General features: G+C 37.2%; 1 protein-coding gene across 1 annotated transcript in view; it reads right to left on the bottom strand.

Annotated features, from left to right (window-relative positions):
* The window catches only part of IFNE (interferon epsilon), a 37,372-nt gene extending 25,045 nt beyond the window's left edge, over positions 1-12,327 (bottom strand). Inside the window, 3 exon segments of the mRNA XM_063696325.1 lie at positions 341-478; positions 612-735; positions 4,483-12,327. Of these exon segments, the coding sequence (XP_063552395.1) occupies positions 4,538-5,164 (627 nt within the window). The 5' untranslated portion in view covers positions 5,165-12,327 and the 3' untranslated portion in view covers positions 341-478; positions 612-735; positions 4,483-4,537.
* Between the last annotated feature and the right edge of the window lie 254 nt (positions 12,328-12,581).

Below are 12,581 nucleotides of genomic sequence, written 5' to 3'. Positions count from 1 at the left end.
AGTAACCCATTACAGTACAATGAGGTCAGTGACATGGTAAGATTTGTGCTATGGGCAAGGAGCAAATAGGTTCAGACAAATCAGACTATAAAGGCTCTCCGTGAAGGGAAAAATTTTAAGTGAATCATGAATAACAGAAATGTTATTAACACACATAAGGGAAGGAATATGTAGCTAGCAAAAGAAACAGCTTATGAGCTTAGGCTTTCTGTGGCCCTAAATTGAAGCTCAGACAACAAATTCTGAGATGAGGATTCTCATGCAAGTTTATTGGAGACAGCTATGGAATCACATTTGTGAGAAGAAAAGGCAGGACGATTAGGCAAAGGGGAAAGCTAACCTGCAGTGTAGTCACAAAATGGCCTTAGCCAATAACAGGAGGGTGGGGAGGGTGGTCTGAAACTGGGATGACTCTTCACAGATGGAGTAAGGGGACTTCACACCCTCACGTAGACCAGTCATTGAATACAAGCAGACCCTAGGGAGGAGTAGAAAACTTGGGCTAAATGACTTTAGCCAAAGGCAATTCCACAAATGGCCCCCAACTCTATTTACCAAACATTTATACTTCTCTATAGAGGAGATCACTGGATAAGTTTGCCATTTTTCACCTTGGAATGAATCCTCTGTCCTCCAGAGTTTGGTTTTGTGTCCACAACACATTCTTTGTCCAATCAGCATTGCTATCGTGGAAGTTTTGATTTCACTCAACCACACGGTACGAGGACCAGAAACCTTAGAGAAAACAAAACAAAACAAAACTTGCTTTAGTCCATTTTCCTTAAAAGGCAGATATTGTCATGGGGTGCACCTAGGATATGACAGTTGCTACATACAGCTTCTTTAATAAGGAAAATGTCTGATTTGCTGCTGTGAAAAGGTAGTGATAGAAAAAAAAATATATCTTCATCAACTAACTCCTATCTAGGGTGCTCACTTTTCTCCAGATGTCATAAGAAATATGAGATCAGTAGCCTTAAAAAAACTATGCCTTCATCTCTTAAAAACTTACCAAGGCTATCAAGAAGTAGGGGTATGGCTTACTACGTGTAGTCACAAGACCAGCAGCAACAGCATCATGTGAGAACAGTTAGAAATGGAATTACTCAGGCCATACCACAGACCTATTGAATCAGAAACAGTGGGATGGGACCATGCAATCAGGGTTTTAACAAATCCTCCAGGTGATTCTGATTCATGTTAGAGGTGGGACTTAAGTTACAGCAGGTGCCCTTTACAAGAGTTGTTTTTAATTTTTAAAGTAGAGATGGGATCTCACCATGTTGCTTAGGCTGATCTCACAGTCCTGGGCTCAAGCAATCTGCCTGCCTTGGCCTCCCGAAGTGCTGGGATTACAGGCATGAGCTACTGCACCCAGCCTGTTCTTCTTTTAAATTTCAAAAATATAATAATTTTATTTTTTTTCCTGGTTCTAAAAGGAATCCTTATTCATGGGAGAAATATTTAATCCAAAAAGTTTAAGTGAATGTAAATTCTATCCCAAAGACAGTAGTACTATGAACATTTTCATGCATTTCTTTTCATATACTTTTCATGAATGTTTTATTTGTAGAAAATATGATGATGCTGTTATTATTATTATTTTATAACCTGCTTTTGGATTTAATGATTTGTTTAGCTCAATACATACAGATGTAACAAAAATATAACTCAGCCTGCAAATACAAATGAACCTACCCATACTCCAAGCCTTTCCATGTGCTACGAAGCCAGGAGTCCAATCTTTTAATACGTCTCTCCTTCCCAATATTCCCAAGTTTAGAACTCTGGTTTTGGAGTTTTAAAAGGGCACACATATTTAAAAGTAACAATTTTTTATTTTGTGCTAGGCATTGAGGTGGTTATACAACAGGATATCAACTTAATAAACCTAAATGTTTGGGAAAACATTAGTATATAAAGTATTAGTTTAAACTTCTAAATATGAGTATTATTTTCCAAATGTTTCCATTTGACAGTTCCTCCATTCTGTTCTCAGTTCTTAAGGAAGCAATGTCAAGAGAAAGGAAAATATCTTTTCTTTAATTCAAGACTTCAGAGACCATTGTAAACTTGAATAAAGAAAGCTAGGAGAAAATTATTATTACTGTTATTATTATTTTGCAGTGATATTTCACAATGCTATTCAGGTTTGAGTTGTCAATAACACAGTGCAGGCTTTTGAGTCAGGCTGACTTGGGATAAGATCTTTGCTCTGGTATCTGCAAGCTCTGTGGCTTGCTACATTACTTTGAGCATGTTATTTCACCTTTACAGTCTTGTTCTCACTTGAGAAAAAAAATAATTACAGAAGACACTTTGTAAGGTCAATTTGAAAATTGAATAATGTGTTAAATGAAGGATTTGGTTCTAAAAACTTCCTGGTTTAAAGAACAACAAAAAATTTTATAGACCATGAGAAGAAAAGTAACTTATATTTGCAGTTCCTTGTGGTATTTCTCCTTCCTCCACTTCACTACCTTTGTGTGAATTTGAAGGTAAACAGATCAACCCCTGGCTGCAATGTGAAGTCAGCAAAGACTCGCTTCTGATTGCCAGCCTCTGCTTCCTTACCCTTCTTCACTATTGCAGGTGACTGTCTCACTTTCAGGATCCTATTCGGTTCCTACTCTTCCCTTTCAAACCAAGTCTAAAGTAGCAGCCATTACTCATTTGCATTAATTAAACTGAACTGGAGTATGCTTCGTTCCTAAGTTGTTACATTTACTACTGACTTTTACCTCCAATTATGCAATGCATCTGACGTAGAACATGACACATGGTAGTAGAACTAGCATCAGAGTTTTGGGCTGTGGCTTTGCTGCTTACAGTGGACGAAAGTGGGATAGCCACCAAGCCTCAACTTTAGTTTCTCTGCCCCCACATTGTTCCGTGGTGACTTCTGGGAGTTCCTGGCTAGAAGAGCTGGAATCCCTCCATCACTGGCATATCCCAGGAGCAGGAACCCTCTCCCTTGGCACAGGTGTGCTTCTCTCCAGCCCTCCTCCAAGCAGACATCCCAACCAGGGGCAGGCTAACTCAGTCTCCTGTTCCTTTTGACCTTCACCAGCCAGACTCCCTCATGCATATTTCTGATAACTGTGACTCGTTAGATACATTTTAAATTATTATCTTAATTTGTAATATTCACACGATTTAATATAAAAATTTTTAAAGGAGCTGTAAAATCTCTCCCACCCTAATCTCCTTCTTCAGTCTTCCTTCTTCTCCTAAATACAGGTAATCATTGTAATTTATTTCTTATTCTTTATTTATACACAGTAAGGACAAATATAAGTTTTATTTAACATTTTCACCCCAAATGTAGCATTTTATGTACACTGCTCTGTATCTTGCCTATTTTCAACTTTTTAAAAAGAAATACCCTCTCATTTGTTTCTCCAGCTGAATAGTGTTCCTTTATATGAATATGCCTCAACTGTCTCTAATTAGGAAAATCGAGATGGTTTCTTGTCTTTTGGTATTACTAATAGTGCTGCAGAGAATAATATTGTTTGTAAGTTATTTCACACGTGGGCAAGTTTTTGTTGTTGTTGTTGTTTTGTTTTGTTTTGTTTTGAGATAGAGTCTCACTCTGTTGCCCAGGCTGGAGTGCAGTGGCATGATCTCGGCTCACTGTAACCTCCACCTCCCAGGTTCAAGTGATTCTCTTGCCTCAGCCTTCCGAGTAGCTGGGACTACAGGTGCCCGCCACCATGCCCGGCTAATTTTTGTATTTTTAGTAGAGACAGGGTTTCACCATATTGGCCAGGCTGGTCTCAAACTCCTGACCTTGTGATCCACCCTCCTCAGCCTCCCAAAGTGCTGGGATTACAGGTGTGAGCCACCACGCCCAGCTGTGGGCAAGTATTTTTATAGGACACATTTCCAGGCCTAGAATTTACAGATGAAAGGCTACATGCATCTGTAATTTTGATAGATATCACCTAATTGCCTCCATAGTGGTTGTACTATAAATGGCATGCATGCTATTTAATTTGTATTTCTATTATCATGAGTGAGATGAACCTCTTTTAATGTAGTTTTTTTCTCTGCAAACTGTTCATGTCCTTTCACCATATTTCTATTGTGTCTCCTGTAATGTAAATATTCACTGTGTAATAATATTTTCAAATCTTACAATGCAAATTATTCCCAGTATTTCTCATTGTCTCTAGCAATTTCTGGCAAATAAGCAAATCATTGCAATGGAGTTCTATGTTAAGGAAAGTATTTTTACATTAGTGGCATATTTTATTGTTTCTACCCAGCCAACCTGTATGAAAGAAAATACACCCATTTGAAGAATCAACCATATTAATGAATTTATTTTGACATACAAACAATTTAAAATGGATAGAATATATAAAGCCACATTACAAAATAAAAACAATTGTGGTCAATATGCACAATCTTAAAACACAGATAAATACATATATACACAAAATAAAAACAATGTGATTATACTATAAATTGTATTACCACTCTATGAAGAACAGAAATAATCATGTCTGGAGAAGTCCTCTAGTCCCTCCATCTACCTTGGGCTTCTAAACTCTGTAGTAAGCTCTTGCTTCATGTCGTTCAAGGGTCTTCCTTGTTTGCTCAGTTTTTCTGTGAGACTGAACACAAAGAACAGACATCGGTTGATTTCTACTTGGACAAAGGCCCAGGCACAGGTGCTGTAGTCCTGGTTTTCCAGGTAATCATGGATCCTTCAGAAGTACATTTTAACTTGTAATCTAAGGTTATCACTACCCAAAGTACCACTTAGCTTCTCTGCTTCCAGTCCCATGAGTGCTTCTAGGTATTCTAGCTGTTGATGAAGTTGAATGAGGAATTTCTCCATGTGGTTTTCCTCCCAACCATCCAGAGAAATATCTGCCCTGAAGAGGCTGAAGATCTGCTGAAGCATCTCATGGAGAATGGCCAGAGTGTGTCCTTTTTGGTACTGCTGAGGACTCAAAGACTTCTGAGGAAGCAGAAAGTTTTTCCTGTGTGGTAGACACTGCTGAATTGACAAGGTTTGCAACTTATTCAAGAGTTTTAAACTTTCTTGATTCACTTGTCTTTGCTGGAAGATAATCAGTTTCAAATCTAGAGAGAAGATAGTGGTAGAGGCCAGCAGCACCAACAAAATTCCAAAGAAGTGCTTGATAATCATGGTGAAGGTCAAATATGCTACTTATCCCTGCATAGACTTACGGAAATTCCAGCTCTAGTGAATGTTTGCCTTTCATGCATCTCAGATTATTTTGGAGAGTGTTCTCTTTTGTTGCTTCCGTTTTCTAATGTCATTTCTCCAAGTTTACACATTAGATTTTCAGGTTCCCTTTTCATGGTGTTCAGAGTACATTTTCTCCATTTCCCTATTGTGTTGGCTATTTTGAGGAAGTACCAAAATAACTTATTCATTGTATGCTTTCCTTGAGGCAATTACAGACTAGTCATCCAATATAATCTTTTATTATTCTATTCATTATATACAAAGTTTCACTGAACACAATGTGCTTTCTAAATATTTAGTGAAGCTTATTAAAGTTCTTTTATTGAGATTAAGTTTTTTTCAGTAATAGTCTTTCATGGAGTAAAACTTACCAAAGGCTTATCAGCATCTATAAAGAATTCAGGGGCAAAACTTAAAATACCTACAAACTACTAAATTTAAAACCTCAATTAGAACTGTAAATTGTCACAAATGCTTGAGCAAATTAATTTTAAAACATATATCAGCAATCTTAAATTATTTTATATCTTATCCTATCAGTTTAATATCTAAGATTCTAGCCTATAGAAGCAATAAAAAAAATTAGCAAAAGAAGAGTGTTATAATATTATTGCAAAGCAGAATATTAGAAACAACCTATAGGTTCAACGACAGGTGAATGATTACATATATGTTGGTACAGCCATATAATTAAATGATATATATCCATTATAGATGACAAAATTATATGTGAAGAGAGATTGGGGGCATTTGGTTAGTGTATATTCCCTAGAATAGTGATAGCTCTGGTAAACTAATGTGAACATCTCTACATTAACAATGTCCTTTGAATTACAAATACCCAGTTCCATATTCTAAGTTCCTCTTGAATAAGCCCCCAATATACCTTTCCAATCTTATCCCACTGTTGCTCTAAATATAGTGTGAAGGAATCTGAACTCCAGATAAAGTAAGTGATTTAGTATTCCCTTAATACAGCTAGCACTTGTGTGTGTGTGTGTTTATTGATGATGCTTTCTCTGAAACATCAACTGTTGCGTCCTTTTCCTCAAGAACCTTTCTGTGCAAGGACTAAAGACTACTTGTCCTTTAAGGCCCAGATCTCCCCCAAGGAGCCATAATCTTCTGGATTCCCACAACACTTTGTACCTACCTTATTTAAGACACCTTTCTTGTTCTGTCTTATATTTGACTATGTACTTACATGATTAAAAGTCTCTTCAGAGTGTGAAATAAACACTGATTACTGATTGCTGTCTATACAACAATAGTAGTTGCTTAATAAATATGTGTTGACTTGGAATAAATTAATATGTTCCACACAAAGTAATACAAGATGTTGAGTCTTATCTTTAATCATTTCTCTGCAGGCAGCTGGGTGAATCCCTAAATGTCAAAAACAGGCACTCTGTAAACATGTAAGGTCTCATTATATACCAGCTCAGCTGTATGTTTGGTCACTTAGTCTAGTATTAATAAGTTGAAATAAACTCAGTCAGCATGCTCCACAGAGGGTCTTTTCCCTCCCTATCTGAGAGAGAGAGAGAGAGAGAAAGAGAAAGAGAAAGAGAGAGAAAAGACATATGATAATATATAATATACGAAAGGAATAACACTTGTTTCATAACATTATGCTCAATCTATCTGGAAAGTAGAATTTTGACTAGTCTCAAAAAATCTTTAAATATTTAATGCTGAGCTTCGGGAAAACAATATAAAAATAAATTAAGAATATCAGAAGTGACTCCGTCTAATAACAACGAGCTCTGATCTATAAGTCTTTCTCATCATTTTCATTCAATTGACAAAAATGATCTAAATGTTGTTTAATTTCCAAATGATCAGGGATTTTCCAGATGCCTTTCTGTTACTGATTTCATATTTGAATCTGTTGTGGTTAAAGAATGTAGTTTAAATTTATTGAGACTTATTTTATGGCTTAGAATATGGTTTATCTTGGTGACAGTTCCTTGTGAACTTGAAATAATAATGTTCTACTTTTGTTGGTTGGACTGTTTTATAAATATCAAATAGGTTAAGCTGATTGAAAGTGTTTGAAATTTTCTGTATCCTTTCTGATGGTCTATTTGTTCTATCAACTATCAAGACAGAAGAGCTGAAATCCCTAGTATAATTTTAGATTTGCCTATCTCCCATTTCAGTTCTATCAGTTTTTGCCTTATATATTTTAGAACTTTAGTATTAGGTGCATCATATTTAGGATTATTATGTCGTCTTGATGAATTGACCCCTTTATTTTAAAATGTTCCTCTGTATCCTTTGCATTATTCCTTACTCCTAAATCAACTTTCTCTGATAATCATTTCTGTTTTTTTAATTAGTGTTAGCATAATATGTCTTTTATTGCATCTTTTAATTTAACTTATTCATGTTATTATATTAAAGTGAGTTTCTTGTACAGAGCATATAGTTGGACCTTGTATTTTATTCTGTCTGACAATCTTTGCTTTATTAGAGTGTTTAGGTCATTAAATTTAATGTAATTGTCAGTATGGCTCAGTTTATATCTACCACTTTATTATTTGTTTTCTAACTGCCCATATGTTCTTTTTCTCACTTTTAAGCTTTTCCTTCCTTCTTTTGGATTGAATTTTTGTTGTTGTTTTCTATTGCCCATTTTATCTCCATTATTGGCTTGTTAGTAATACCACTTTGTTTTGCTTTTTGTTTTCATAGCAGTTTCTCTAGGATTAAAAATACACATCTTTATTTAACATATTACAGTTTACCTTCAAATAATATTACAATCCACTTAAAGTACAGTGTAGGGATATTATAACAGTATCCTTATATTTCCTCTCTCTCATTCTTTACACTACTTTCATTAATATTTCTTATATTACACATCCCCTGGAAATACTCTCTTGGCTTTTGTCTGTCTGAAAAAGTATTGTGTCTTCTTTTTGAAATATATTTTTGCTGGGTATAGAATTCTAAGTTGATATATTTTTTCTTTAAGAACTGTAAAGATGTTGCTCTATTCTGGCTTGCATAATTTCTGAAGAGAAGACTGTGGTCATTCTTAATTTTATTCCTCTGTGCATAATGCTTCTTCTTTTTCTCTGGAAGCTTTTAAGATTTACTATCACTATTTTCTAGAAATTTGATAATAATGTGCTTTGGTGTGATTTTCTTCTTGTCTCTTTTACAAGGTTTTTTTTGAGCTTTGTGAATCCATGATTTTATCATTTTCATCAAATTTGAAAAAGTTTCAGATTTTATTTCTTTTAACATTTTTCTATTACCATTCCCTCCTTCCTAATCTCTTCTGGGACTACATCTCTAGATGTGTTTGACTGTTTAATATTATCACACAGTTCCCTGAAGCTTTGCTCATTTACTTTTTAGTCTTTTCCTCTGTCTTATTTCTAATAGTTTCTAAGTCTGCCTTCAAGCTTATTGGTATTTCCTTTGGTAGTATCTTATCTACAGTTAATCCCTTCCAGTATATTTATCACTTCAGATATTATACTTTCATTTGTAGAAGTCGAATTTGTTTCTTTTTCATATCTACATTTCTTTCCTCATCACATTCATCTTTTCCTCTACATTCTTGAGCATATGGAGTACATTTATAGTAAGTGTTTTATCTCCTTTTCTGATAATTCTATCATTTGTGTCATTTCTGGGTCTGGTCTTGTCAATTATATTTCTACTCTTTATGGGTCCTATTTTCCTATGTCTTTTGCATGTTTGGTAACTTTTGAGTGGATTCTGAGCATTGTAAATTTTACTTTAATGGGAGTTGGATTTGTTAAGTCCTTTACATACAGTTGAACTTTGTTTTAGGGTATAGTTGAGTTACTTGGAATTGGATTCCTCTGACACTGGCTTTGTTAGCATGAGTGAAGCAGACTTTATAATTTAGGGCAATGCCTTTGCAACCAGGAATGTAGTCTTTTGAGGACTCTACTTAATGCTCTCTGAATTTGGAGATTTTTGCCCTCTGGCTGCTGGAAACATGAAATATCCCCAGCCCTGTGTTAGCACTGGGGACAGCCTGTACTGCCTGCTCCTTTCTGGGTGTTCTTTTCCTAATTGGGTAACTCTTTTACATACATACACCATACACAAACCACACATTAGCTAAAGACTCCTGAAGACATTTTTACAGATCTTCGTAGCTCTCATTCATTCTTCCCCAATTTCCCTCTGTGCAGCAATATCTTCTCCAATATTTTGCTGCCTCCCTGAACTCCAAACTATGACATATCAACTCATTGAGAACACTGGTCTTTTGGAGTTTCCTCCTCTTTGGGCTGCGGCCTGCCAATTTTCTATCCAGCATTAAGCTGGAGCAATTGTAGGGCTTACTGTATTTCTTTCCTTTCTCTCAAGGATCATTATCTTATGCTGTCCGTTATCCAATGTCTAAAAACTATTTTTCATATATTTTACTCAGTATTCTAGTTGTTCAAAGTGAGATGATAAATCTAGTTGTCCCTCATGACTAGAAGTGGAGGTTCTCTCATTATAAATAATCTAAAGTGGGAGTTGGCAAACTATAGCCTATGGACCAAATCTGTCCTACCACCTGCTTCTTTTTTTTTTTTTGAGATGGAGTTTTGCTTTGTCGCCCAGGCTGGAGTGCAGTGGCTCGATCTCGGCTAACCACAAGCTCCACCTCCCAGGTTCACGCCATTCTCCTGCCTCAGCCTCCCGAGTAGCTGGGACTACAGGCGCCCACCACCACACCCAGCTAATTTTTTATATTTTTAGTAGAGATGGGGTTTCACTGTTTTAGCCAGGATAGTCTCGATCTCCTGACCTCATGATCTGCCCGCCTTGGCCTCCCAAAGTGCTGGAATTACAGGCGTGAGCCACTGCATCCGGCCTACCACCTACTTTTGTAAATAAAGTTTTATTAGAACACAATGATGCTCATTTGTTTATAAAGTGTATATGGCACTTTCATGCTACAATAGCAAGGCTGAATAGTTGTGATAGGAACTATATGGTCTACAAAACCTGAAATATTTACTCTCTGGTCTTTTACAGAAAGGTTTGCTGAACCCTGATCTAAAAGATTAAAAAACAAAATATAATTGTATTCAAAGTCTAGAAATTTTGAAAATATTTTCACAAAAAATATAATCTAAAGTAAATGTTAAAAATATTACATATTTTATATTTTCAAAAAACATGAAATATTTTATACAATGTTATCTATCAAAATTAAAAGACAACATGTGTGGTATAATTAATATCAAATTTAAACTGACAGTATTTAAAGCATATACTTAACCTTTTAATTAAAAAAGTATTAAACATTAAAAATGTTTATAAAAGTAAAATTACATGCAATTCTATCTTACAAGGTTCATATGGATGACAATGTAAAAAAAGTATCACATTTCCAGCATATGTCTAGACCAACATAAATTAAGATTTAAGAGTAAAATAAATTGATTAATATTGAGAAATATTTTCCAGCCTCCATGTACAACTATTGCCAATGCCCATCATAATTTATGAGTCCCTCCTGAATCACTAATTGCACTAATTGTTTTTTTTTTTTTTTTTTTTGAGCAATGTGGCTCTTTATTTCACCTGGGTGCAGGCGGGCTGAGTCCGAAAAGAGAGTCAGGGAAGGGAGATAAGGGTGGGGCCGTTTTATAGGATTTGGGTAGGTAAAGGAAAATTACACTCAAAGGGGGTTTGTTCTCTGGTGGGCAGGAGTGGGGGCTCGAAAGGTGCTCAGTGGGGGTGTTTTTGAGCCAGGATGAGCCAGGAAAAGGACTTTCACAAGGTAATGTCATCACTTAAGGCAAGGACCGGCCATTTACACTTCTTTTGTGGTGGAATGTCATCAGTTAAGGTGGGGCAGGGCATATTCACTTCTTTTGTGATCTTCAGTTACTTTAGGCCATCTGGGCATATACGTGCAAGTCACAGGGGATGCAATGGCTTGGCTTGGGCTCAGAGGCCTGGCATTCCTGCCTTCTTATATTAATAAGAAAAATAAAACAAAATAGTGAAGTGTTGGGGTGGCAAAAATTTTTGGGGGGTGATATGGACAGAGAATGGGCGATGTTTCTCAGGGCTGCTTCAAGCGGGATTGGGGCGGCGTGGGAACCTAGAGTGGGAGAGATTAAGCTGAAGGGAGGTCTTGTGGTAAGGGGTGATATTGTGGGGATGTTAGAAGAAACATCTGTCATATAGAATGATTGGTTGGCCTGGATACGGTTTTGGATGAATTGAGAAACTAAATGGAATAAGAGAAGGAGAAAAACAGGTATAAAAGGACTAAGAATTGGGAGGACCTAGGACATCTAATTAGAGAGTGCCTAAGGAGATTCAGCATAGTCCTGCCAGCAAAGATTATTTATTTACTTCAAGAGTTTAGAGTGGCAGTTTGGGGATAGCACCAGGAGATATCAGCTGTGATGGCTTGGAGAAACAGTGTAAACCAGCAGTGTAAACAAGAGCAGGGCATGTATGAGTAGTTGAGAACGGTGAATAGGAGTATGACTAACAGATGAGGATGAAATTTGGGCTTGACTGAAGTAATGGGGGCTGTCTGTGAAGCCTTGCGGCAGTACAGCCCAGGTAATTTGCTGAGCCTAATGGGTGTCAGGGTCAGTCTAAGTGAAGGCAAGTGTTAACAGGCTTTAATCCTTTCAAAGCATGCTGTGGGATGGGATATTGGCATTGAGCCGGGTAAGGGTGATTAGGTTTTAATGAGATGGTAAGGGGTGCATGATTGGTCGCCAAGGAGGGAGTAGAGGTATCTTATACTTGTGGGTTAAGATGGGGCAATACAAGAGGAGGACGCAAAGGAGGCTTTGGATTGGGAAGAAGGGCATCAATGAGATGTGGCTATGGTCCAGGAATAGTCAGGGAAGCAGATAATTTGGTTAAAATGTCTCAGCCTAATAAGGGAACTGGGCAGGTGGGGATAAATAAAAAGGAGTGCTTAAAAGAGTATTGTCTAAGTTGGCACCAGAGTTGGGGAGTTTTAAGAGGTTTAGAAGCCTGGCCGTCAATACCCACAACAGTTATGGAGGCAAGGGAAACAGGCCCTTGAAAAGAAGGTAATGTGGAGTGGGTAGCCTCCGTATTGATTAAGAAGGGGACAGACTTACCTTCCACTGTGAGAGTTACCCGAAGCTCGGCGTCCATGATGGTCTAGGGGGCTTCCGAGGTGATCGGGCAGCGTCAGTCTTCAGCCGCTAAGCCATGAAGATCTGGGAAGCAGTCAGAGAGCCTTGGGCCAGAGTTCCAGGGACTCTGGGAGTGGCTGCCAGGTGAGTTGGACAGTCCGATTTCCAGCGGGGTCCCGCACAGATGGGACACGGCTTAGGAGGAATCTTGGGCTGCAGGCATTCCTTGG

Source organism: Gorilla gorilla, chromosome 13 (assembly GCF_029281585.2).
Source record: "Gorilla gorilla gorilla isolate KB3781 chromosome 13, NHGRI_mGorGor1-v2.1_pri, whole genome shotgun sequence".
Lineage (NCBI taxonomy): Eukaryota > Metazoa > Chordata > Mammalia > Primates > Hominidae > Gorilla > Gorilla gorilla.
The sequence above is the reverse complement of the archived record's forward strand: the minus strand, read 5'-3'. Positions and strand labels throughout refer to the sequence as shown.